Source organism: Girardinichthys multiradiatus, chromosome 18 (genome assembly GCF_021462225.1).
Source record: "Girardinichthys multiradiatus isolate DD_20200921_A chromosome 18, DD_fGirMul_XY1, whole genome shotgun sequence".
In the NCBI taxonomy this organism is placed as follows: Eukaryota; Metazoa; Chordata; class Actinopteri; order Cyprinodontiformes; family Goodeidae; genus Girardinichthys; species Girardinichthys multiradiatus.
This window is the reverse complement of record NC_061810.1, coordinates 37,651,180-37,677,180: the sequence shown is the minus strand read 5'-3', so window position 1 is coordinate 37,677,180 and position 26,001 is coordinate 37,651,180. Positions and strand designations below refer to the sequence as shown.

At 38.4% G+C, this 26,001-nt stretch overlaps 1 protein-coding gene across 3 annotated transcripts in view; it reads left to right on the top strand.

The window, feature by feature from the left end:
- esamb (endothelial cell adhesion molecule b) overlaps window positions 1-26,001 on the top strand; it is a 93,461-nt gene that overhangs the window by 50,697 nt on the left and 16,763 nt on the right. For 2 of the 3 annotated variants that reach the window (XM_047392361.1, XM_047392359.1), the window contains exons 1-2: window positions 22,283-22,474; window positions 24,428-24,573. In XM_047392361.1, coding sequence (XP_047248317.1) covers window positions 22,408-22,474; window positions 24,428-24,573 — 213 coding nt within the window. In that variant the 5' untranslated portion in view covers window positions 22,283-22,407. Of the gene's footprint in view, window positions 1-22,282; window positions 22,475-24,427; window positions 24,574-26,001 lie in introns of those variants that run through there. The other variant, XM_047392360.1, reaches the window with a different exon arrangement.

Sequence of the window (26,001 nt, the reverse complement as noted above, 5' to 3'; positions counted from 1 at the left end):
TCCAAAAGAACTATACATCTGAAAAACTAAAAAGCTTGTGTTGGCACCTCATGATTTCATTGCATTTCCACTTTCTAGTATGATCAGACCACATCCACATCTGACCATGAAGTATTGGCTCCGGAAACAGGGGGGTATGTGGAAGGTATTATTATATCATTTAAAATAGTTTTATTTGGAGACAACCTGATTATTGTATCACTTTATGAAGTATAAAGATTATTTTGTCTTGTGTTAAACACAGGCAAGATGAGGCCTGTAAAAGGTATAATTTATTGAAAAGAACATAGTTTAAAAACTTACATGAGTCTAGGCAACAGAATAACATACGGATCACCAAGAGCACAGGAACCTGGTAATAGTAAAAGGAGAATCCATCTTCCAACAGACAAGGACAACTTTCCTGAGTTATTGTTAATTTTTTGAATTACTTTGATTCTCTGCACGTTTGAAGTATATCAATCTGCTCAAATTCTCATCCTACAGCATCCTTCTTTCTTACTGAAGCTGTTAATGTTAATGTTTTTGTTGTGTTTCCTTCAGCACAGAGATCATTGTGTTTTTAAATGCCAGATGTCAGGAGGCCATATAAACCATTAAGCATGTAAACACAACCAACCCTATGCTTAAGTGCATAATCACACTTTAGAACTAGAAAAATTAGCATTTCCTGCAATCATGGAGCTTCTCAAGTTTCTACAAAAATCTGTCTGGGAGGTGTGACCCTGTGAAAAAGTGTATCATTTTGACCATTTTTAACCCGAGTGAAGGTGAATTTTTCACTCTCAAACAAACCTACTTCACGAGGAAACGATAAAAGGTATCCAAAAAATCTTTGGACCATAGGTATCAGCAGGGTTGGGTGAACAATCCTTGAGATTTTCATCTGTCTACATAAATCCATGTAGGAGATGTGACAGTAGAAAAGTGGATAATTTAGAAATTTTTAAATTTCAAGCGATTTTGGGAAGGACAGATTTGGTACTCCTAAACAAACCTTTTTTATGACAAAACGATAAAAGGTATCAACAAAATTCCTTCACTGTGAGCGCCTGTCAGGTCTGAAAATAAATCTGCACAAGGCTCATGTCTCCTGGAGCGGTTTACAAAAACATGTGAGTTTAAGGATTTTTTGCTCAGATTTTTTCTGAAATTCCTATAGATTTCCTATACAGGGTGTGTTGACTTTGCGTTGCTTTGGGGCATGTTGCTGAAAAACTGTTTGTCCCACATCAATGAGGATGACATTTTCTTAATCGCGAAAGAGCATCCTACGTTTTGATATATAATTTGTATAGGTAGAGTGAAAATTGAGCGAGTGAAGAGAGTTTGTGCGTTCTTTTTCAGGTTATTCAAAAGCCTAGAGTGTACACTCTAGCGACACAAACTTTCCGTCATTGGATTACATTATAAAACTGAAAATCTGAAAAAATTGTAATAAAGTTTGAATAAAAATTGTAGAAAAACCGTAAAAGATATCAAAAAGTTCAATTATACAATAATAGCAGAGGGCTGTGAAAGCATTTTAAAAGTTGAATGGTGTTTCTAGCTGAAAGTAATGCCTACGGCAACCAAGGAACATGTAAAAAGGCTTAAAGGTGGCTGAACTCTTGTAAGCCTGTTATAGAAAAGGATGAAACTGAAGTGGTCACGGATGTGAGCATCATCGGTTGTGATCCAAACAATCTGGTTTCTGATGATTAATTCCTCTTGAAATTAGAAATATAAATAGTTCAGACTCAGAGCAATCAGCAGGTTTGTTGTGTTTGTTTTTGCTTGGATGTCAGGATGTATTGAGCATTGTTTGCCTCAAGCACTGATATCAGAATAAATAATAAAGTCTGGGACAGACGAAACTGAAGGCTCAGTGGGAGTTAAGGGTTTCCTTGCTTTTCAAAGTGTTTGTGTTAATAATAACAATATTTTATTTTATTTCATCCATACTTTTCCTGCCCTTTATAAAACAAGTGTGACAAGTGTCAGGCTGTCATAGTAATTAAAGTTAAATGAATCTTTCTTACATTGCAGAACAAAGCTGTAACTCGGGGGTAAACTGGAACAAAATGCTGGAGTGTGCATTTATCAAGTGTTCTTTTTGAGGTTTAAAGGAAGGATTCATAGTGTGTTTTTGTGTGTTGGTGGTAGAAAAAACCAAACAGCTCTGTTTGAAGTAGGTGTAGTTTTGCAGCTTTATTTGGTTTGCTTAGAAAGAGAAATCTGAAAAGGTCACTGTGTGGACTTCAGGCATGTTGTAACATTTTCTTGGCAAACATCAGCTTGTTATCCTTTTTGTTGCCATGCAACCAATTCTAAAGCCAAAGATGCTCAGAAGTACTGTTAAACTGGAGAAAGGGCTTTAGCCAGGCAAGTGCCAGCATTAAAACAACTCATGGGGATGATTTATGGGATATTAAATTGTTATGTTGCATTAGTTGACATAAGAGTGAGGAGCAGTCAGATAATGTAAGCTAAGTGGCTTCACCTCCATCAAATGGTGGAACAAGCCTAAATTTGACTTCTGACTTTACGCAAACATTTTTAGCATGGAATAAAGACAGTTATGCAAAGTGATGATGACGGCAATTATAGAAATATTACATGATTGAGCACAGAGATCAGGCATAACATAACGGTGTGTGTTGGTCCTCCTTTAGCTGGCAAAACAACCCTGATCCTTCTAAGTATGGACTACACTGGGCCCCTGAAGGCTTGATATGGTATGTGGCTCCAAGATTTTAGCAGCAGATCTTTTATAGATAGGAGCTGTTTGTCTAGCACATCTCACAGATGCTTGATTGAGCTGAGATCTTGATGCATAGTCACCATCCACTTGAAGTAAAAGTCTAGTTCTAAAGATCAAATGCTCATTGTTGATGCTTTCTGCAGTAGACAGAGGTCAGCATGGGCGCCCGACTGATCTCCAGGTTTGCACCCCCATAAACAAAAAACTGTCATGCACCGTGTATTCTGACAGCTCTCAAAATGACCGTCTCTGTAATTTGAGTTACAGCACCTCATCTGTTGATTCAGAGCATACGGGACAGTCTTCATGAACCACGTAAATCAATACACCTCGGCCACCCATGACCATCTTTTTAATCCTTGGATCACTTTTGATAGAATCTGACCTGTGCAGACCAGGAACACCACACTAAAGCTGCAGTTTTGGGAATGCTCAGAGCCGGTTATCTAACCATCACAAGTAGCCTATTTTCAGATTTGCTCAAATCTTAACGGTGTCTGATTTTTCCTGCTTGTAAAGCATTTACTTTGAGGACAAATCAGTGTTGTTCACTTCCTATGTCTGTGGTCAAACTGTTATGCCTGATCAATGTACAATACACAATTTTATAATGTACTCAGCTCTAAATCAGAAGACAAATGCTCGAGAAGAGACCACAATGATGTCATAGCGAAAACAAGTCCAGTCTTACGAGATGATGACCTTTCCAAGTAGAAATTCTGAATTTGCTGGGCATTCTATTTTATTTAACTTGGAACTCATTACTTACAGCTTTTGCAACATAAATCTGATTTTTAACATAAAAGAACACAAAATCTTAACCATATTATAACTCAAATTAACATTGGAATAACATAAAGTCATTGTCTTTCATCTTCTTTGTTTTAAATAGCACCGTCACAGAGCAATATGCTGCATAAAGAAGCTTTCACAATCTCTTTTTTCAGCTGACTTTATAAACAGTTTGAAGATTTGTGTGCAAACTCCCAATATTGCCATGCAATGCATGTTTAAAAGCTCTGCTTATAAATGTGTGTATAAACCTCGTTGTTAGCAGCATTTATTATAAATTTAGAGGTCAGAAATGCCTGGAGGTGTTTTAAAGTGAGTTTACAAATATAGACTGTTGTTTAGAACAACATTTACAAATCAGGTTGGTGATAAGACATCTGCTTTTATTTATACCTATGTATGTTTATTTATATATATCATATATATTAGTGCTTATTTATTATTTATTTATACAAAAAAGATACTCTGTCTAGCTGTTTTTACAGAACAATTTAAGAACCCACTCTGGTACTATTCCTATTCTAGTTCTAGAACTGCTTTAGTTAAAAAAAAACCTTGATGAGTCCCAGGCATTTTTTTTTACTAGTAAATTTTCATAAATTATTTATTATCTTTTATTTAATGTGAATGTCCAAACTAAAGTTGTGTGATTTTGCAGTGAGAGCCTGAAGATGTTGGTGAGATGTTGCTATAATCTGAGTGCAATCAAAAGTTTAGAGGGATTAAAAACTGTGACACTCCACAAATGATTTAAAATAGCTGCAGGGATTACACTAATGTAATCCAATTTATAGGCGCCTTCCCCAAATATTTATAATTCAAGCACCATCTGTTTAAAGGCTGCCGGGTCGGTCCAATGTGCAGTTTTACACCAACAAAGCGTTTTGTTGTCCTACATTTCTGTCTGCCCTGTCTGAAACTCAACAACCTATTTTCTTTCTGGCTCAGTTATTACATTTGTTTATGTTTATCCACTGTCAACATCTGGAAAATGACTTTCCAACTTAAACACTTTTTAATAGTCTACTGAAGGTCATCCTGAAATCCAAACCAGTCTGACTAATGAGAGTATTAAACGAGCCAAAAGATTTTAATACTTAAATAATTCATGAAAGTGTTGTTCTTTCTTTCTTTCCAAGGCGTTTATGGGGTCAATTTAAGACTTTGTTAGCACCACTCTAACATAAATCCTAGCTCAGCGTACATAAAACATGCAGAATGGAGCTCAAACAAACACTTTCATCCACAGCACAAATGGTTTCCTTTTCATCTAGTCTTGCAGAGTAGGGTTGGAGGAGAACAGATAACAAATCTGTTGGCTGCACAAAATTATACGATGTTGATCACACTGAGAAAGATGAATCTGGAGAATATTGACAGGGTTTACTGAAAAAAAAACATATTTTTGCCTAAATTTTATTGTTCGGTTAGGTTTTTTTTTTTTAAATAATGTATTAAAGTATAACCAATACATGCTAGCTAACAAAAAATTATGTCTTATGTTAATGACTGTCAATAGGCCAGGATGTGGCTATCATAGCCTTCGCTTCACATGCAGGGGCTTAAATAAAACAGATGTATGGCTGTTTTGAGTCTTTTAAATATCAGAGCGAATAATTATTAAGACCAACTGACAGTGCCTTTCTGTAAAAATGATGCCTCTGTAATTAGCATACTGTTGGAAATGAGGCTCTGACTGATTGCAGAACCTTGGATTCAGGAGGGGCAGTGTGACTTTTATCCTGGCTGGGGAACAGTGGACCAGATCTTTGGTTCCAGATATGTTTTGTGGGTCCGGAGACGGTGTTCCCCTTGTTGTTCTGTGGGGGGTGCTGCTTTCAAGAACTATCCAGTCCTTGTGTACCAAAGTTGAGCTTGTTCCAACTGCGGGCTTATGGAGCTAAATTAGTCTCAAAAAGATTCACAAAGCGTACTAGATTTGTAGGTGTACAACATAACTCACCAATGTGTATGACACAATGCGCAATTAGTATAAGCACAAGTAGCACAAGTAGTAATAAACTACGTATACAAATCGGCAATTGTGAGTGCACGAATTTCCACCTGCGGACGGATTGGTCAACACGAGCGCATGGAATAGTTTTCCTGCGCTTACGACTTTTGAGACTTTCTTTCCACAGGGTGATTCACAAATGAAATTATGCGTTCAAGGCTGATAAAAACCTGGGATATCTGAGAATTACAAATCTAATGCTGCGTTCAAGGCTGGAGAAAAGCTTGAATATCTCCCACCAACTTTTTTTTTTTTTTACGATTGAGTCATGGCATTAAGAAAGTTCGGCTCTTAGTTAGCCCAGGCATGCACGTTAACTACTAATCCATTTATTTGCCAAATATTTTGTAGTCTTTACTTTCATGTGCAAAATAGTAATTTATTTAGCAGACATCAAGTACAAACACATACATGTGTTTCAGCTTGGCTAGCTGCTTATAATATGCTTATAATATGTCAGGAGGGCAAAGGACATGTCTATGACCACCTTCCATTAATTGATGTAGAATAGGAAATAATTTTTTTTTGATACGATGTGAGAAAACTTAGACAGTAATAATGTATGCCATGGAGATTTTTCATGAATAACTTTTAAATATAAAGAAAAGGCGGTCCTGACACTGTTAAGAAGAGTGGCATTTTAATTAGAAGGACTCGGCAAAAAATGACCTGGAACTTAAAACAGTTAAAGCAAAGGAAAAAAACAATTCAAACTATTGGACATTGAGAACTTTCTTATGTATTATCTAAGGTAATAATAATAATAATAGTCAGTCAGTCAGTCATTTTCTACCGCTTATTCCATAGTGGGTCGCGGGGGAGCTGGTGCCTATCTCCAGCAGTCTATGGGCGAGAGGCAGGGTACACCCTGGACAGAATAATAATAGTATTTATATTAATAATAATAATAATATTTACATGGTCATTCCTACCGACATCAAATGTTAACTTTATTCTTTCTATGTGCACATTAGGATGGATGGATGGATGGATGGATGGATGGGTGGATGGATGGACGGACGGATGGATGGCATATTGAGTTGTACCTTGTTACTTTAGCCAGAGCTCTTGCATTAGGCAAAGCTAATGTGCCAGTGTTTGGTTGTTGCTATGGAAACCAATATACCCTTTCTGATTTGATTGATTGATTAAATGATTGTCAACTATAACAAATGAATATTCATTTATATTTTACTAGTATTACTAGATTCTTAAGAGAATATGGTAATATATGCCTGAACAAGTTATTGTAGGCTTTGAAATATATGCAGTTGTTTGTGTGAAGGTTTTTAGCTGCTCGAAGCATAAACAACACAAACTGGTTTTGGCAGCGCTCCATATCATGAGCGTGCAGGATTTGGCTTGGGAAGAATTAGCCTGTTGAGAAGTAATTTGAAGAGAAGGAGGTCAGTAATAAATTGTAGTCTACAATAGGACTAAGGCAATTCTCTACTGTGGCTTGGTACATATATGGCATGCAACGTCCGTGAGCTCTGCTGAGAATTACTCACTGATTTTGTTCTTGGTTCAACACAAAACCAAAATAATGGAATGGAAATGCAACGCTTTTGTAAAGCACCAACTAAGCTGAATATAAAATGTGCATAAAGTGAGCACAAGTAGTGCACAGAGTTTGTGTGTTGATATGAGCAGTAAGCTACTAAATCTGTGTGTTTTCCTTCAGTATCTATCTAAAACCATTTTTAGTCACAGCATCTCTGTCGAGGTGTTAAAGGAACACAAACATTCCAGTGAGGTGTGAAGTATAGTATTAACAAAAACAATTACATTCAAAACTATAATACATTTGAGGCAAAAGCATTTTCTACATTGTTGGTGTTATTTTATGTGAATGTTTTTTAGGTTGTTTAATGGTATTTAAAAAAAGCTAAAATGCAACACTTAATTAATTCATTGTTAAAAAAAAAGAAAAATGTCTTAACAAATTTTTTTCACTGGTCAAAAATTGACTCACAATTTCCAAAACTGTTGAAAAGAAACAACATGCACCTTTATGGCACTTTTAATGTTTTATGCTCATATACAATAAAAGTCCGGGCCTAAATAGCTGTTCCTGCAGTTTCTGTAACATTCCTTTTTTCTAGCAGTGTAGCTAGATTTTATGCAGTCTATTTTTATAGAAATCACTTCCTTTTTCCATGTGCACAAGTTGCAAACTTGTATTTTGGGCGATACATATTATTCTGTTGCTCCCTGCACAAGGAGCAGCTAAAACGTTTCGCTTTTCTTGCATTCAAAGCAGAGTGCTACGTTTATGAAGCCAGAAAGCGACTTTTTCTGTAGGTTTTGTCAGTAAACAATTCCTGGAACCCCACTGAAATATTTTGTGAGGCATCAGACACAGTCATGATATTATTGTTCATGATGGTGTTACAGTTACTGCAATTGAAAACTATTGTGTTTTACAATGTATACATTGCATTGATGTTAACAAGTTATCAGACAGGGAATCGGCATCAGAAAATGCCTCTCCTTACATGACTTGTATCAGTATCAGTGACAAAAGATGTTGATTCAGGACATTCCAACTATTTTGTGTGCTACAAAAATGTAGGAAACTAAATGCTAAATGAAGGGACTAAGACATTTGTAAATCAGTGATTAAAGTAATTTAAAATGTCTGTAAAATCTGAAAAAGTCACAGTGGGACTAAATAGCTGGCGGTAAAATAATTTCCACATTGAACACAGCAGCTGTTTGTTCCGCTGAGACAACAAGACTGCAGATAACTGAGTTTATGCACAATTCATGATGCACAAACAAGGAGGTTTTCACTCTAAACACAATGAAACTTTCAGAATACTCTGTCAGGCCAGGCCAGTGTGCACCCAATGTCTCAAAAACTTAACGCCGTGTTGAGCATGATGACACGCAACTCTTTTTTGCTGATAAACAGCAGGATTCAACAGAAGCGAAGCAACAGATGCAAAACAATAAAGAATTAAACAGACAAATTACTGCAACTTTTACACAATGTTTTGTCTTTTAGGACCTTTCTTAAGTTTCTGTTAACCTGAGAATGTTGAAAAGGTTAAATTAAAGCCTCAGTCAATAGGTAAAGGTAGCTTTGTAATATCTGTATCAGTGCCATATATTTTTAATCCAATTTATTTATTTAGTATATTAAATTGATTTCTTACTAGAAATATTATTTCTGATGGTATAGTAGAACTTTAAATTGTACTGTTTTCATCACCACAGAATAACTCCCAACACACAGAAAATGACTTCTATATTACAGTATGTTTAAAGCAGGTCTGTGTTGAAAATTAGACATTGTGTCTCAATGAGACTGCCCGTGTAGAAAATGTTAAGCCAAAAAAAACGAAAAATGAAACAAATTGTAAGATTATGGTTGCATTATGGAACAGTTGGAAGCACTGTTGCCTTCCTGGGTTTGATTCTGAGCCTGGGGTCTTTTTGCATTGAGTTTGCATGTTGTCCCTGTGCATGTGTGTGTTCTCTCCGGGTACTTCAGCTTCCTCCCACAATCCACAAGCCATGACTATTAGGTTAAATGGTTTCTCTAGATTGCCTTTGGGTGTGTGTGGATGGCTGTTTTTCCTTTTGTGTCTCTGTGTTGCCTTGTGATGGATGGGGCAACATAGAGACTGCTGGACAAGCGGGCATAGACATTGGATGGATGGATTAACAAAATTGGCATATTCTGAAGTTAATGGCAGTAACCTTGTGACAAACTATATACATCTTTCATTTTTATATTAGTTAAGCTAAATAGGAAAGAAACCCCAAATGTATTATTATTATGACTTTCCTATATGTATTTTCTTTTATCCATTTTTTGTTTTGTTAAAAGGAAACTAGATTTTATGTTATTTTTCTCTGTTTTGTGTTTTTTTGTTTGTTCAAATGAAGCAAACAAGTCAGGACTAAAATTGAAAAGCTAAAAAGTAAAACAACAAATTCATAAATACACGATATTTTCAGTTAAATTGACTCCACAGAAACAATTTCGCTATATATGTTGATTAATAGAATAAGAGTTCAGCGCAGTTCTTTGGCATAAATCTTAGGTCTGTTAATTCTTACCATATGCTGTAACTTAAATAGCTAGTATTCGTCCTCTTGTCTCTACCTCTCTTTTCACCTCTTTCTGTCCTCTCTCTGAGTCTTCACCACATACCGCCGTAAAGTTCTGTTGGTGAAAGAAGTTTGTTCAAAGTATTGACAGCAGGGGTACCAGCAATAGTGACACCAGTGAGATTGTTAAAAGAAAAACGAGCACAGAATTTCTTTTCCCCACCAAATAAATGTGCTCAAAAGTAAAGCTTGGATTTTTCTAAAACCTCCAGTGAGAGATTGTTCTTCTGCCATTAAAATTGTATTTATTTTTACATATCTTTACCAGCGGTGACAATAAATGTGGTTGGCACTAAATATCAAAACCAAAGTCATGCATTCAAAGTTGATTATTCCTAGAAAGCATTAGATACAGTGCCTTGCGAAAGTATTCGGCTCCCTTGAACTTTTCAATCTTTTGCCACATTTCAGGCTTCAAACATAAAGATATAAAATTCAAATTTTTTTGTGAAGAATCAACAAGTAGGACACAATTGTGAAGTGGAATGAAATTTATTGGATGTGTCTTTTTTCACAAATAAAAAACTGAAAAGTGGGGCGTGCAATATTATTCGGCCCCTTTACTTTCAGTGCAGCAAACTCACTCCAGAAGTTCAGTGAGGATCTCTGAATGATCCAATGTTGTCCCAAATGACTGATGATGATAAATAGAATCCACCTGTTTGTAATCAAGTCTCCGTATCAATGCACCTGCTCTGTGATAGTCTCAGGGTTCTGTTCAAAGTGCAGAGAGCATCATGAAGACCAAGGAACACACCAGGCAGGTCCGAAATACTGTTGTGGAGAAGTTTATAGCTTTGGATACAAAAAGATTTCCCAAGCTTTAAACATCCCAAGGAGCACTGTGCAAGCAATCATATTGAAATGGAAGGAGTATCAGACCACTGCAAATCTACCAAGACCCGGCCGTCCCTCTAAACTCTCATCTCGAACAAGGAGAAGACTGATTAGAGATGCAGCCAAGAAGCCCATGATCACTCTGGATGAACTGCAGAGATCTACAGCTGAGGTAGGAGAATGTGTCCATAGGATTACAATCAGTCATACACTGCACAAATCTGGCCTTTATGGAAGAGTGGCAAGAAGAAAGCCATTTCTCAAAGATATCCATAAAAAGTCTCGTTTAAAGTTTGCCACAAGCCACCAGGGAGACACACCAAACATGTGGAAGAAGGTGGTCTGGTCAGATGAAACCAAAATCGAACTGTTTGGCCACAATGCAAAACGATATGTTTGGCGTAAAAGCAACACAGCTCATCACCCTGAACACACCATCCCCACTGTCAAACATGGTGGTGGGAGCATCATGGTTTGGGCCTGCTTTTCGTCAGCAGGGACAGGAAAGATGTTTCACAATTTATGGGAAGATGGATGGGGCCAAATACAGGACCATTCTGGAAGAAAACCTGTTGGAGTCTGCAAGAGACCTGAGACTGGGACGGAGATTTATCTTCCAACAAGACAATGATCCAAAACTCGTACTTGTACTCGTCGTCTTCCGCTTTATCCGGGACCGGGTCGCGGGGGCAGCAGACTCAGCAGAGACGCCCAGACGTCCCTCTCCCCAGCTCCTCTAGGGGGAGCCCAAGGCATTCCCAGGCCAGCCGAGAGACATAGTCCCTCCAGCGTGTCTTGGGTCGTCCCCTGGACCTCCTCCCGGTGGGACATGCCTGGAACACCTCCCGAGGAAGGCGTCCAGGAGGCTCCCGGTATGGATGCCCGGGCCACTTCAACTGGCTCCTCTCGATGTGGAGGAGCAGCAACTCTACTCTGAGCCCCTCCCGGATGGCCGAGCTCCTCACCCTATCTCTAAGGGAGTGCCCAGCCACCCTACGGAGGAAGCTCATTTCAGCCGCTTGTATCCGGGATCTCGTTCTTTCATGACCAAAAGTTCATGGCCATAGGTGAGGGTAGGAACATAGACCGACCGGTAAATCGAGAGCTTCGCTTTTCGGCTCAGCTCTCTCTTCACCACAACGGACTGGCACTGCGCCCCCATTACTATGGCAGCCGCACCGATCTGTCTGTCGATCTCCCGCTCCATTCTTCCCTCACTCGTGAACAAGACCCCGAGATACTTAAACTCCTCCACTTGAGGCAGGAACTCCCCTCCAACCTGAAGAGGACAAGCCACCCATTTCCGGTCGAGAACCATGGCCTGGGACTTGGAGGTGATGATCTTCATCCTAGCCGCTTCGCACTCGGCTGCGAACCACCACAGTGCATGCTGTAAGTCTTGGCTAGAGGGGGCCAGCAGGACCACGTCATCTGCAAAAAGAAGAGACGAAATCCTCTGGTATAGAGCTGGTCCAGTGTTCCACGCCCGGGACGAAAACCACACTGCTCCTCCTGAAGCGGAGGTTCGACTATCGGCCGGACTCTCCTCTCCAATACCCTGGCGTAGGCCTTACCAGGGAGGCTGAGCAGTGTGATCCCCCTGTAGTTGGAACACACCCTCCGGTCACCCTTCTTATGTAGGGGGACCACCACCCCAGTGTGCCAATCCAAAGGCCCTGTTCCCGGTCCGCCACACAATGTTGAAGAGGCGTGTCAACCATGACAGCCCCACAACATCCAAAACATTAAAACCAAATCTACAATGGAATGGTTCACAAATAAACGTATCCAGGTGACAAATCCCAAGCGACTTGCAGCTGTAATTGCAGCAAAGGGTGGCGCTACAAAGTTTTAACTCAAGGGGGCCGAATAATATTGCACGCCCCACTTTTCAGTTTTTTATTTGTTACAAAAGTTTGACACATCCAATAAATTTCATTCCACTTCACAATTGTGTCCCACTTGTTGTTGATTCTTCACAAAAAAATTTGAATTTTATATCTTTATGTTTGAAGCCTGAAATGTGGCAAAAGGTTGAAAATTTCAAGGGGGCCGCATACTTTCGCAAGGCACTGTATATGAAAACTGATGTGTAATCAGTGCTTCTCATTGCCTTTTTTTAATTAAGGTTGTCAGTTAATTTCCAGAGACACAGCTGTTTGTATCAATGGGAGACTGGAAGGGTAGAGTCTGAACCTCAGCCAAAGCTTTAGCTCCAGAGAGCGACTCACATGAGGGAAAGACATGGTTGGAAGCAGAGATTACTGTGGGAGATAGAGTGCAGCTGGTTAAAGAGGATCAGTTTATCTTCACTGAGGCCTACATGACTCCCTGAGGGGTTTGAGAGAGAGGCTGACTTTTTTATCCTTGATTTGATCATAACAGCACAGCAGCATTTAGCTTGAATATAAACTGTGTGAATTTCTGTTTGAAACTCTACACATTTTGCCCATTTTTGAATTTTAGATTCCACACAGGGTGCTTTTTTTATATATAGAAATTGCGTAAATGTCATCCATTCATTTGTGACTCTTAATTCCTGACATTCAGCTGATGGATTTTATCCCATAACAAGATGAAGCACTAGTCATAGTAATCTGACTCCCCCTGCAGGTGACACGGTATACTACAGCAAATCTACACTGGGTTTGAGAGTTTTAGCTCAGACGGGCATAAAACGCTTGACTTATGATTATTCTGTCATGCCTTGTCCCTGCAGTCTGAAATGCTTCTGCAGCCCAAAATCTCATAGCCAACATACCCTGCAGCAAAATTAAAAAAAAGGAAAAAAGTGTTTATTCTGAATAAAGGAATCCTATTAGCACATTTAAAGCGTGGCTAGACTAAATTGTAGCTTTAGGCAAAGAATAATTAGGACATAGCTGATCAAGGGCACAAAGTATCATAACATCATCTTCTCTATTAGCATCTCTGGGTTTTTATTTCATTTTACCTCTGAAGGATTTAAGTTGAATTTAATTCCATATTCACATCTTTAACTCTGGTTTCTGCACAAACACACACACACATACACACACACACACACACACACACACACACACACACACACACACACACTCATACATCGCAACCCAGATAGAGAGAGCTCAGGATTAGTGAAGATTGTTCTTCATTTAATAAACAATTGGATGACACACTTATGCGGATAAACCTCAAAGATACGCAGAAACGGTGTGGAGCGAGAACGCTGTGGGGCATTATCCTACTTCATCAGAAGCATCATCCTGCTGGTTTCCTGCCGAAGTTATGCATGTATTGCCGTCCCACTGACATAAACAAAAAAAAAACCTGATCCTTCATGATTGACTCTCACCTACAAAATGTATATCACGTTCAAGATATGATTATTCCCTCAGAATTGCTGTGACAGCACATGCATCGGTTTATGTTTCGGTTAAGCGGCAAGGTGAGTCAGAGGTGAAAATTAAATCAGAGCTCTGTCCGAATTTGTGTCAAAAATCTGAAAATAGATGATTCATCTGCACCCTGCACTGCTCTATTATTATCAATCAAAATCAGGCTGACAAGACCGTGATGATAAAGATGTTAATCTGATGCATTCATGAATAGTTGAGGGCTTCATTTCTCGACAGCTCTGACATGAGCAAACTGTATATAAAGCGCTGAGTCTGGACAAGGGGAAGATGTTTGCATTTAGATCTCCCTGTTTAGATCGATGATAAAGGCGCTATAAGCAGTTGTCGATGCTTTAGTTGTTCTCTGTTCCATTTACTCTGTTCTATTTAAGTTTCATAGATCTGCTTGGCAAAAAAGACAACCTTGAAAAAATGTATCCGTTGAACTTGTTCACATCTTGTAAAGTTACAAACAGAAAAATATTTGTATTTTATTTGGAGTTTGTGATAGATTAATCCAAAAAAGTGCATAATTGTGAAGGAAAAACACAATTCTAAGTTCACGTCTTTGAGAAATGCACACATTTTGAGACACAATTTTTTGCCTGTTTCTATTTGCACAATAATTCATGCTCAGCCAAACTGGAGAGCATCTGTAAACATAAAAATGCCTCAAGCTAAACCATTTGATTGTAGCTCTGGCTGTATGTTTACGGTCATTGTCCTGGTGGAAAGTGAACCTCTGCTGAAGTCTAAAGTCTTTTATAGCTTTTAACAAGTTTTATTCCAGGATTGCCCTACATTCAGCTCCATCCATCTTCCTATTAGCCCAGCTTCCCTGTCACAGTTAAAGAAACCACCCCCACAGCATGATGCTAGCACCACCATTTTACAGCCTTGGGATGATGCATTATAGGGATTTTCAGTCAGTTTTCCCATGTACCCAGCATTTCGCGTTTAAGTTAAAAAATTCAATGTTGGTCTTATCTGACCAGAGCACCCTCTTCCACGTGCTTGCTGTGTCCCCTATGGCGTGTGGCAAACGGTGACCTCTTATGGCTTTTTTCCACAATGAATTTAGTTTTTTCACTCTTGCATGCAGGCCACATTTTTGAATACCCAATACTGTCCACTCAGCAGTTTCTCCTGCTTGAGTTGTGGATCTCTGCAGCTCCTCCAGAGTTACCATGGGCCTCTTGGCTGACTTCTCATCCTGCTCGACCTGTCAGTTTAGGTAAACGGTTATGACTTGAAATGCTTTTAGTTGTGCCATACTCTTAATAATTTCAGAGGATTGATTGAATCATGCTTCATCAGATGTTCAAATCTAGGAACAATGTTTTATAACCTAACCCTGCTTTATACTTCATAACTTTACCCCTGACCGGTCTGATGTGTTCCTTAGACAACAACTAGGCAGCATGTTAAGGTTGCTCTGAATTTTATTTAGGGGTATCAACGTAAAGGGACGGAATACAAATACTTTTCCCATTAGTATTTATAATAAATGTTTAAAGCCATACATCATTTTAATTTCCAGTTATGATGTACTTTGTGTTGGTCTATCACATAAATTCCTAAGAAAGTACATTAAAGTAAAAAGTAAAGTTGTAAAATGAAGAAAAGTTGATAGAAGTCAAAGTATAAAGGTTATCAAGGCAATCCACGTATCATTAGGTTTTTATTATGTTTTTAATGTTTACTTTTAAGAGATCAATATTTTATCAGCTCAAAATGGAAAAATCGACACTATCGGGTCAGTGTAACTAAGTAACTCACGATGAGCATCGCTACAATACAAAAATAATGAATATACATGGGAAATTGTAAAATGAGGGAAAAAAGAGTTTAGTTGTTTCATGCTTTTCTCCTTGTCCAGTCTCTGTTCACTGATATACATGGGTGTATAGTGACTGTAGCAGTACTGGGGAAGGACTATTTTGGAAAAAGCATACCCCTTCTGGTCTGGGAACTCTTTGGGATACTGTTAAATGAACTAGGGACTCAGTGGAGAGAATTATATTTGGGCTTTAGTCTTGGACCTGTTGTCTGTGCTTCCAGAACTCAGATAAGCTGAAGATGTCATTTTCGGCATAGATTTGACCCACATGCAGAGAACACTCAGAAGGAAACGTTTTATGGTTTTTATTGTCAACAAAGTAGTCTAGGACGGGAACTGGGAACACCAACTGTAAGGGAAGGAAGCAGAATGGTTTGGTGAACAAGCGAACAATATGAGACAACTGATTACTTAGATCTGAGAAATTACTTACTAAATTGTTGTAGCAAGAACCGCCAGGGGTAGAGAGATTCAAAGTCTTAACTTGCAAAGGGGAATTGTCCAGTTGTCATTTCTGTTGTGAGCTTGGTGCCAGCAAAAAGGAGCTCAGGTGCTGATGTTTGAGAAGGAGGAAGAAGCAGGTGTGCTGATGCCTAGGTCCTGGAGTCGAAGGAAACGGGAAACCGCCAGCTTTCTCTCAGACGGAAGTGAGAGAAATCCACAAGAAGGTAGTTCCTTAACTCAGTAGTTAATCAAAGAGGTCATAGCAGCCAAGAGAAGCTACAGTGAGAAGCTGAAAAACAGCCTTTCTACTGGTGACACTTCGGCTGTATGGACCGGTCTGAGAAACCTGACTGCCTACAGGAATCCCCCCACCCTTCTTGAATAGAGTCCTCGCCTGGCTAACCATCTGAATGGCTTCTACTGCAGACATGACAAGAAGCCATTCACACCTCAAACCATCTCCTCCACATCCCATTCACGAACCAATTCCTCCCATAAAGTAACCAACACCCTACCTTCAGATCCTCTGCCTGCACTAAAGGTCTCCGAGGATGATGTAAACAGGCTCTTTTAGCGCGTGAAAACAAAGAAAGCTGGAGGACCTGATAACGTCTCCCCATCATGCCTGAAAGCCTGTGCTAATCAACTCGCTCTGATCTTCACCCGGATCTTCAACAAATCACTGGAGAAATGTGAGGTCCCCTCCTGCCTCAAACGATCCACCATCATCCCGGTACCCAAGAAACCCACCATCCTAGGATTAAATGACTACAGGCCTGTAGCCCTGACGTCTGTGGTCATGAAATCCTTTGAGCGGCTGGTGTTGAAGCACCTGAAAGACATCACAGGCCCCCTGATGGACCCCCTGCAGTTTGCTTACCGAGCAAACAGGTCAGCAGATGATGCTGTCAACTTAGGTCTACACTTCATCCTGCAACACCTCGACCACCCAGGGACGTACGCCAGGATCCTGTTTGTAGACTTCAGCTCGGCCTTCAACACCATCATACCATCCTCCACCAGAAGCTCACCCAGCTCAACGTCCCAGCCTCCACCTGTCAGTGGATCAACAGCTTCCTGACGGACCGACAGCAGCAGGTGAGACTGGGGAGCATCTTCTCCCGAACAAGATAAATAAGTACTGGAGCCCCCCAGGGGTGTGTTCTATCCCCACTCCTCTTCTCCCTGTACACAAATGACTGCACCTCATCGGACTTGTCTGTGAAACTCCTTAAGTTTGCAGATGACACCACTGTCATTGGACTGATCCAGGACGGTGATGAGTCTGCATACAGACAGCAGGTGGATCAGCTGGTCCACTGGTGCGGTCAGAACTACCTTGAACTCAACCCACTCAAGACCGTGGAAATGGTGGTGGACTTTCGGAGAACACCACCCCCATACACCCCCCTCACCATCCTCAACAACACTGTATCGGCCGTGGACCACTTCAGGTTCTTAGGAACCACCATCTCTGAGAGCGAAATTTGTGGCCGTGACGGCGAGTTAAAAATCATTTTTCCTCTGTTTCTACACTCTAGTTAACTGCCATCTCCACTCTAGGGGTGGGATTTTCTGGCAAACGTTGTGTCGCTTGGAGTCTAATTGTAGAGAAACCGTAGCAGTTATCAACAAACCGTTTTCACTTCCGAAAAGCCGGCGGATTTCTCTACAAACTGAAAGTTAAACTGTGTTTCTAGGTGAAAGTATGACGATACAGCAAAGCCTCAAAAACAGTGAATTTTGAGGATTTCTTCCTCCCCTGACTCAATTCATTCCTATGGGATTTTGGGGGGGTGGTTTTTCATTAATTACGTCGCCATGGTAACTCCAAACGCCAAGAAAAGTAATAGCACACCTCCCGGGACCGAGCCGGACGTTTTGATATATATATTGTGGGGGTACGCGCTGCGGTTCGGGCAGAATTAAAGTGGATAGGTTTTGACCAGGTGAATAACAATAGGTGCCTGCATGCTTTGCATTGCAGGCCCCAATAATCAGGGCTGACCTTCCCTCCATCCAGGACTTATACAGGTCTGGGGTCAGGAAAAGAGCTGCAAAAATCTCTGCAGACCCCACACACCCTGCACATAAACTGTTTAGAGTTTTACCTTCAGGCCGCCGCTACAGAGCACTGTTCACTAAAACCAGCCGCCACAGAGACAGTTTCTTCCCCCAGGCTGTTTCTCTGTTGAACATTCAATAGAGTACAGAACAACAGCATACAGATGTTGCAAATGCACCTTTTTATTTTTATATGTGTATATTGTACATTGTAAATATGTATATTCTGTAATGCAAAAACAAAACCAAAGAGCAAAGTATACCGGAGTCAAATTCCTTGTTTGTATGTACGAACTTGGCAATAAAGCTGATTCTGATTCTGATTAATAATCCAGGAGCTCAGAGAAACTCTGGAAACGAAGTCGGAACTCAGCAAGATAAACAAAGCCTCAGGCAGAAACCTGCGAGGGAACAAAAATGCAAGATTACTTGAGTTCAAAAACGAAGCACAAAAACTAGAAGTGGCTGAGCTTGTTACCACTAAGGCAAACACTGGAATCGAAGTGCTGGCAGCCTCCCGCTTAAGTTCTCCTCCAAGCAATCAGCAGATTGGATACACTTGTCGTCCAGCACACCTGAGAACTCCAGCACCAACTGGAACACTGAGTGATTAGTTAAACAAGTACACAAAACACACACACACCAGACTCTGACAGAAGATGCTTTTGTAATAGCACCGGTACTTTATTGTTGCTGTTTTTTTAGCAGCATGTTACTTGATGTTTGCTGGTAAAAATGCAGAAATATAGCTGATGGAATTTGTGCATTTAAAATGTGTTTGAATATTTGAAAATCATTACACATTCCTGAGAGTTAATGTCATTTTTGTAGTAATTATTACCTTAAAACTCCTTACAATGTTGGCATGCTTTACCAATTATCCCACATTAGTAAGATTTCAGTGCATGAAAATGTAATACCTACCTAACAAGGAAAAAACATTTGATATGATTATTTTAGGTAGAATTGAGATTACAACCATTCTAGCTACCTACTGATTGAAGAATAATTTTTAACATAATCTTAAAATTGCTGTTTCTCTCCTGATCTTCGAAGCCAAAGTACTGACAAAAGGCTGTTTTTCATTTTGGTCTGAGATAAGCTAAGCATTCATCATTTAGACAGAGAGTAGGTTATGGCTTCATGGAGTTGTCTATTGTGAAAGAATGTCAATCGAAAACCAACAAATGAATCAAAACCATTGTTTCAAAAGACAATAAAGAGAAATTGAAAAATTCCTGCAGAAATGTTGATGGTGCCTGGAATTTGAGCCATACTTGATTGATTGCATCCAACATGCCACATCTTCAGGCTTTAAAACCCCTAAGGAATTGGAAATGTGCTACTGTTATGTTAAAACTATAAAAAATATATAAAGTTTTTCCTTTATTTTGAAAGGAAAAACTTTGTTTCTTTTTTGAGTAACATTCTTTCACAATAGACAACTCTATCAGGGCCTGCAATGAATTTGCTAACTTCTACACAAGAAAAAACCCAAAAGATCAGTGGGGCAGTCAGCACATCCACATCAACTCCAGTACCAAAGGTGTCTCCAACTAGAACTGATTTTGACAAAATTTTCCAATTTCACCAAATAAACTACAAAAACTTAGAAGAAATCGTACACCAACTAAGCTCTTCTTCCTGCTGTCTCGATGTTTTACCCACAGCTTTCCTTAAGAAAGCTTTGCCCGTAATAACATCTGATTTAACACAAATAATAAACACGTCCCTTTTGTCATTACAGACTTGTCAGTGTATCAACCACCCAGACCACTCAGGTCTTCTGGCTCAAATCTACTCTGCATACCCAGAACCAAACATGGAGAAGCAGCTTTTAGTTCTTATGCTCCACTAATCTGGAATAAACTCCCAAAAAACTGTAAAAGCGCTGAAACACTAAGTTGCTTTAAATCAAGATTAAAAACTTATTTGTTTAGAGTGGCCTTTGAATGTGTTATCTAAACATTATTAGTTAAGTTTTCAGTCCAAAATTCCTTTCATTCTCTTATCCATCATTCTATTCTCTTTATTTTTTTTTATTACCTCTGTTGTTAGATTTTCTGTATCATTGTAATGTTTTTCCTTATGTATAAGCACCTTGAGTCTTATATAAACAAACTTGACTTGACTTTTTCAATAGCTGGTTTAGGTAAATTTAGAATGTTGAATTTCCTTTTGCAATACACTACTTTATTAAATACAAAGGCTTTAAGCTTTATTTTGAAAGGTGAGAAGAATTCCTTTTTCTCAACTGCTTTAACTTACTGATGTGAAATCACCCTACGCATCTTAAGATTTATTTTGAACTTTCATCCTATATCCCTTTTACATGACAGGTTATGTGCTGTCTCAATTTGCAAAAATGTCCCCTATTACATTTTGACCTTTTTTTTAAGAATATCTCTAAGCTTTATTTTGCAACAGTGTCCTTAATACCCTTTTCATGACTGGTTAAGGTCCATTAGTAATGCAGAATATCCATTTTTAGTAATATCCTATATGAAATATTAAGGCTTTTATTTTGCTGATTTAAACCTTATTTTGAAATGCCAAAATAATCCCCTTCTCATTCACCATTAGAATATTGAATTAGATTTTCCTGTAATCTATTCAATGAAATATTGAGGCTTTAATTTTGAAGAATTTCTGTAAGATTTACTTTATAAGACCAGTATACCCTTTTTCTTAAATGGGTTAGTTGAACGGTCTTCATTAATTTCTAAATGAGGCCCAAATGATTGCTTCAGTTAGATATGCACCTAGAAATCTGTTCATAAAATTTGTTACTAAGGAAAAGTCAAAGTTTGATAATATATGTCAATTAAAGATGAAGTTAAAGGAAGCAGTCAGATGTAAAAGGAAACTGCCTTTTGTTGTCATGTGTGCTCATTCAGGCTGCTACACGGCAGATGACAGGAAGCTAAACATATCACAAAGTTGCATTATTTCACTCTTTTGACAAATAAATTCTACCTGGAGGCTGGATTAGCAAATGTTGGCAGCATCTGGGAGATCTCACTGTTAATGCAGGGGGTTTAGTTACACTATAGGGAATACATAGTGATGCTAACTACGTTAAGCATGCTAACCCTACTAATCACTAATGTAAAAAAAAGCTAAATATATCAATAATTTATTTTGGCTTTGATTTAATAAACAAATCAGAGCTTTTTCCTCTCAAATATGAAATTTAGCAAAACTGTTATTCACCATAAATGCTTCTTTAAATATAATTTTGAAAAAATATATATCCTGTTTTGGTGTGTGCAACAAAAAAAAGAAAAATGTATATGAGTAATTATTTTTAGTTGAATTTCATTTATACAGATACCATCTGTATGGAGACGTACTGTATTTGTTTGTAGAAGAAAAGTATGTGACTTGGAATGGATAAAATCGAATGAGGTAGTCACCTGAAATGGTTTTCCAACAGTCTTGAAGGAGTTCCCAGAGGAAGAAATGAAAATAAAGACAAATCATTGAATGAGAAGGTGTGACCAAAGCTCATTCCTCTCTTCACACACATGAGAACTACATCCTGGCTCAGTAAACATCATGTTTCATGAAGGATTGGATCTGAAGTGGACTGCTGGTTGTAAGGCACATATTATTGATATAATGGAATGATGGAGTTGGCTGAAGCAGCCTGACAAATGATGGGCACCAGATCTTTTTTTGCTTTGGTTATTGCAAAGGATTGAGTCTGGGATTTACGTCGCAATCAGCAGAACTTCCCACTAGGTTCAGAAATGAAGATACCGCAAAAATGAAGGGAGTAAATTTTCCCACACAATGTGGAAAAAGAGTTCTGCCAAAAAGCTTTTCTTTCTTGTGTTTTCAGACTCTGTCACCCAAAATAATCTCACAGCTATAAATCAGATTTTTCCATCTCCAGTCCTCCCCCCCGCCCTTCCAGACCCACTTCTCCTGCCTCTTCTCATTCTGAAAAAGAAAGAAGGCGTGTCCAGCTGAGCAGATGTGGCGATCTCAGCAGGCAGTCTGCTCCAATCACTCTCTGTCATCTCTGGTCTGCCCATGATCCCGTTTGAGCACATGAGGCACACATTTCTCAGCTTTCCTCTCTGCAACTGGAGGACTTTTAGGGGCAGCTGAAGCTCTGTTTTCATTTCTCGCTGTAGTTTTTGAACAGAACTTCAAAGTGGAGACACAGATGGAAATTGGCTGCTGGAATCAGCTGATCCAGCTTCAGCTGTCGGGTTCTGGTGACTGGGCACCCTGTGAGTCTGAAAGCATCTTCTCAGATCTTTTATTTTATTTCATCATTATTTTGGTCCATTTATTTTAGATGAGCTGTGCCACATCTTTCTTTTCTTCTGTGTAACTTTGTTATTTTTCTTATTTTCTCTGTAAAAAATAGTCTTTTTCAAATTATAATTTAGCGTATGTGCCTTTTGTAAAATGGATTCCAAAAGCATAAAAAAAGTTATATATGCAGAAAGTTATATATGCATATCTTATTTAATCAGCAATTTTTATCATTTTTGAAATTTACACATTAGTAATCAGCAATTTTTATCATTTTTGAAATTTACACATTAGTAATGCTATAAAATCTTCAAACTCTGAAAATCTCTTCAAACTTTTCTTTCATCCTGTCATATTTTTTATTCCCCTTTTACCCAAGTTAATTAAAAAAGAAAGTTGATATAGGATATTTTTTACACATAGGACAGCATACACATGAAATAATGTAAATTTATGTAATGACTGGATACTACTTCATGTATAAGTTTATCATAATATATATCTGGAATTAACTTAGTTAGGGCTATTATTAGCATCTCATGGCATAATCTTGAGAAACATTACCATGGTTTTACAGTAATATCCCGCAAAATTAAAGAGGAAAAATATATAATGGGATCTATTGCTTTTATTTAAACAGAAAAGCAACAATTTCTGCTGAAATAATATGACAAGTAGAATATTTATGATTATGTTTTCTGAAGGATTTTTAAGTTATTCTGGTGTTAATACAAAGACTTAAGCGGAAGTATAAATTCACATTGTAATTATAAATATTAAAACAGCTGCTAATAAGTAGTTTTCAAGTAAAATGTGCTTATTGCTTAGAAAATTATACCTTTTTGATTTTTATAGATTAATACCAGAATAAAAAGCTGATTACATAGTTTAAAGTATCTGAGTAGCCAGCCTGCATTCTGCTGCTGACCAGACATGCTGCTCCTAGGTAGCCAAATGCAATTTCAAAACAACGTTACTGTATCTTAATAAGAGTGATACGTGGCGCTTCCTTAGTGTCCACATCATGACTGTCTGCGTTTTAATACATTCCAAACAGCCTAATTTGTTGTTTTTTTTGTTTGTCTGTGAAAGCAAAGTTAACTGGCTTTCTTTCAGCTAGCTGACCAGCAGTGCACAGTAACAGGCAGGAGTGTGCCAGCATTGGATTACTCAGTGCTTCACACAGCCAGTCATTCAAGTTTAAGCGTAATATACACTAAAGATTTTACTTGTTTGTTTTTCTTGGTGCATAGTGTGATTCTTGATTTTCCTTGATTGGCTTGCTTTAGTTGTGATATCTGAGTTTGCATTCTCCAGATGGTAAGAGAGAGGGGTTACTTTGTGATTATTCTTTAGTTACTATCATCTGGTATCTGGACAGTTGTTAAAATTGTTGTGGACACTAAAATCATTCTTCCTGCTTTCCTCCAAGCATCAACATGTCAGGCAAGTTAACACGGGTTTCCAAAACAATATTAATAAAAGGTAATCTGAATGAAAAACTATAAGAATGATGCAAATTCAAAAAAATACCAAACACTAATTGATTTTAACTTCTCAGACAAAAACAGCTTAATTTCAATGTAAATCTGTTTGTAGTTGAGAAAGATGCATTTTTGTCTTTCATCTTCATCTGACAGTTTATTCATCTTCATATTTAACATTGGTTAGATAGTTCCAAAAACCAGCCATTGGTTAATTTATTCATTACATAGAATATTTGTAAATTGTTGAAAATATTGTCAAACATACCAGAAATAGGTGTTTAAATTATTAGTGTTATAAAGCATAACTCAGTGTATGAACTTATCTTGCTGCCTCTGACTATAGATTGATCCTTTTGTACATTTGTCTGCATTTTTTTAGGTGACCTGCAAAAAATACTTTTCATTAACCCCATGTGTGGTCCTGTTTTGTTGTTCCAGGTGACACCCGGAAGGTGGAGATGCCCAGCAGAGAAATGGAGGTGGTGAAAGGCCAGATGGTGGTGTTACAGGCCTGGTACAGCCCCAGCTCTGATATCTCCCAAAATACCGTCATTTGGCACTTTACAGGGAACGACTCCAAGCAGGTGAGAAGCTGAAAGCTGGGAAGCATCTGCTAGATATCGGATGCTTGAACTAGGACATTATAAAACATTTTTGTTTAAAAGAAGAAAATTGTAGCTCACTTGGATCTAGTTTTTAAGAGTTTTATTTGAAAGTTGGTTTTGAAGGGTCAGATTTGAAGAAACTATTCAAAGGTCAAATGTTTGTTTAAAACTGGACTCAATTTAAAATTTATATTTAAAAAGATTTGACAAATAAAATTATTTTGAAAACTTGTTCAGATGTAATTTTTTCTTATAAATTTTTGAGTTTAGTCTCCAAGTTAACATCTGAGTGCTTTGTATAAAAAAAAAATCCATCATGAGTTTTTCTTCTGGGTGTTACTCCACTTACCATCCTGTATAATTGTGTTTTGTAAACCTGCTGGAGTCCTCATATGTCCCATGACCATGTTCAAACCTGTGATAGTACAAAAATAACAACTATTTTAAAAGAATTACCATAAACTGCTGTATTTTTAGGGCTGATTCTCTTGAGCACCATAGCAGAGTTCATTGAACTTCAAATCCTTGAATAAAAACACAACCTAACAGATTTGTTAGAAGTTATCATCCTATGTCAGATGGAAATTTGCTCTTTTTATAGCGCTTGAGGTCTTCTCGCCTTTTTGTCCCTGATCTGCAGAGTTCAGTATTATATCAAGCTTTACAGCTAACGATTAATGCACAGCAGAAGGAGGAAACTAACGATAGTTGTCATTAAGGAAAAGACATCACTAATGACTCTTCCTCACTTTTTGCTGTGCTGCTTCCATGTGATGTCCTGCATATGCATAGCTGCATACGTGCTTAATATAATCTAAACAGTTTCAGTGTGTGATGCCTGTAAGCTTATCTCAGAAAGAAAATCTGCATCAGGATTATCTTCATGTGAGGATGTGTGTTTCTGTTGTTAATCTGCACATCTTCACATGGCTGCTGCAAAAGCCTTGCAAGAATATATAAAATTCATGCCCTTTGAAATTTCTCACATTTGGTTAGTTTATTTATTGGGATTTTATGTTCTTTTGCATGTAAAAAAACTATGACGAATGACATGCATTTGTATTCAGCCCTCTTTATTCTGACAGCAAGTGTCAGCAAAGTGTACAGACAGCATCATGAAGACCTAGAAACACTCCAGACAGGTCAGGGATAAAGTTGTACGTGCAAAACGCAAATCTGTAGTGGACAATTAGCATTACATGTTACCCTGAACACACCGTGCTCATAGTAAAACATGGAGGTGGCAGCGCCATCCAGTGGGGCAGCTTTCTTTAGCAGAGACAGGGAAGGTGGTCAGGGTTGATGGGAAGATGGTTGAAGCTAAATTCATGGCAGTCCTGGAAGAAAACCTGTTAGGGACTGCAACAGACTTGAGACAGGAGTAGAGGTTCATCTTCCAGCAGGACA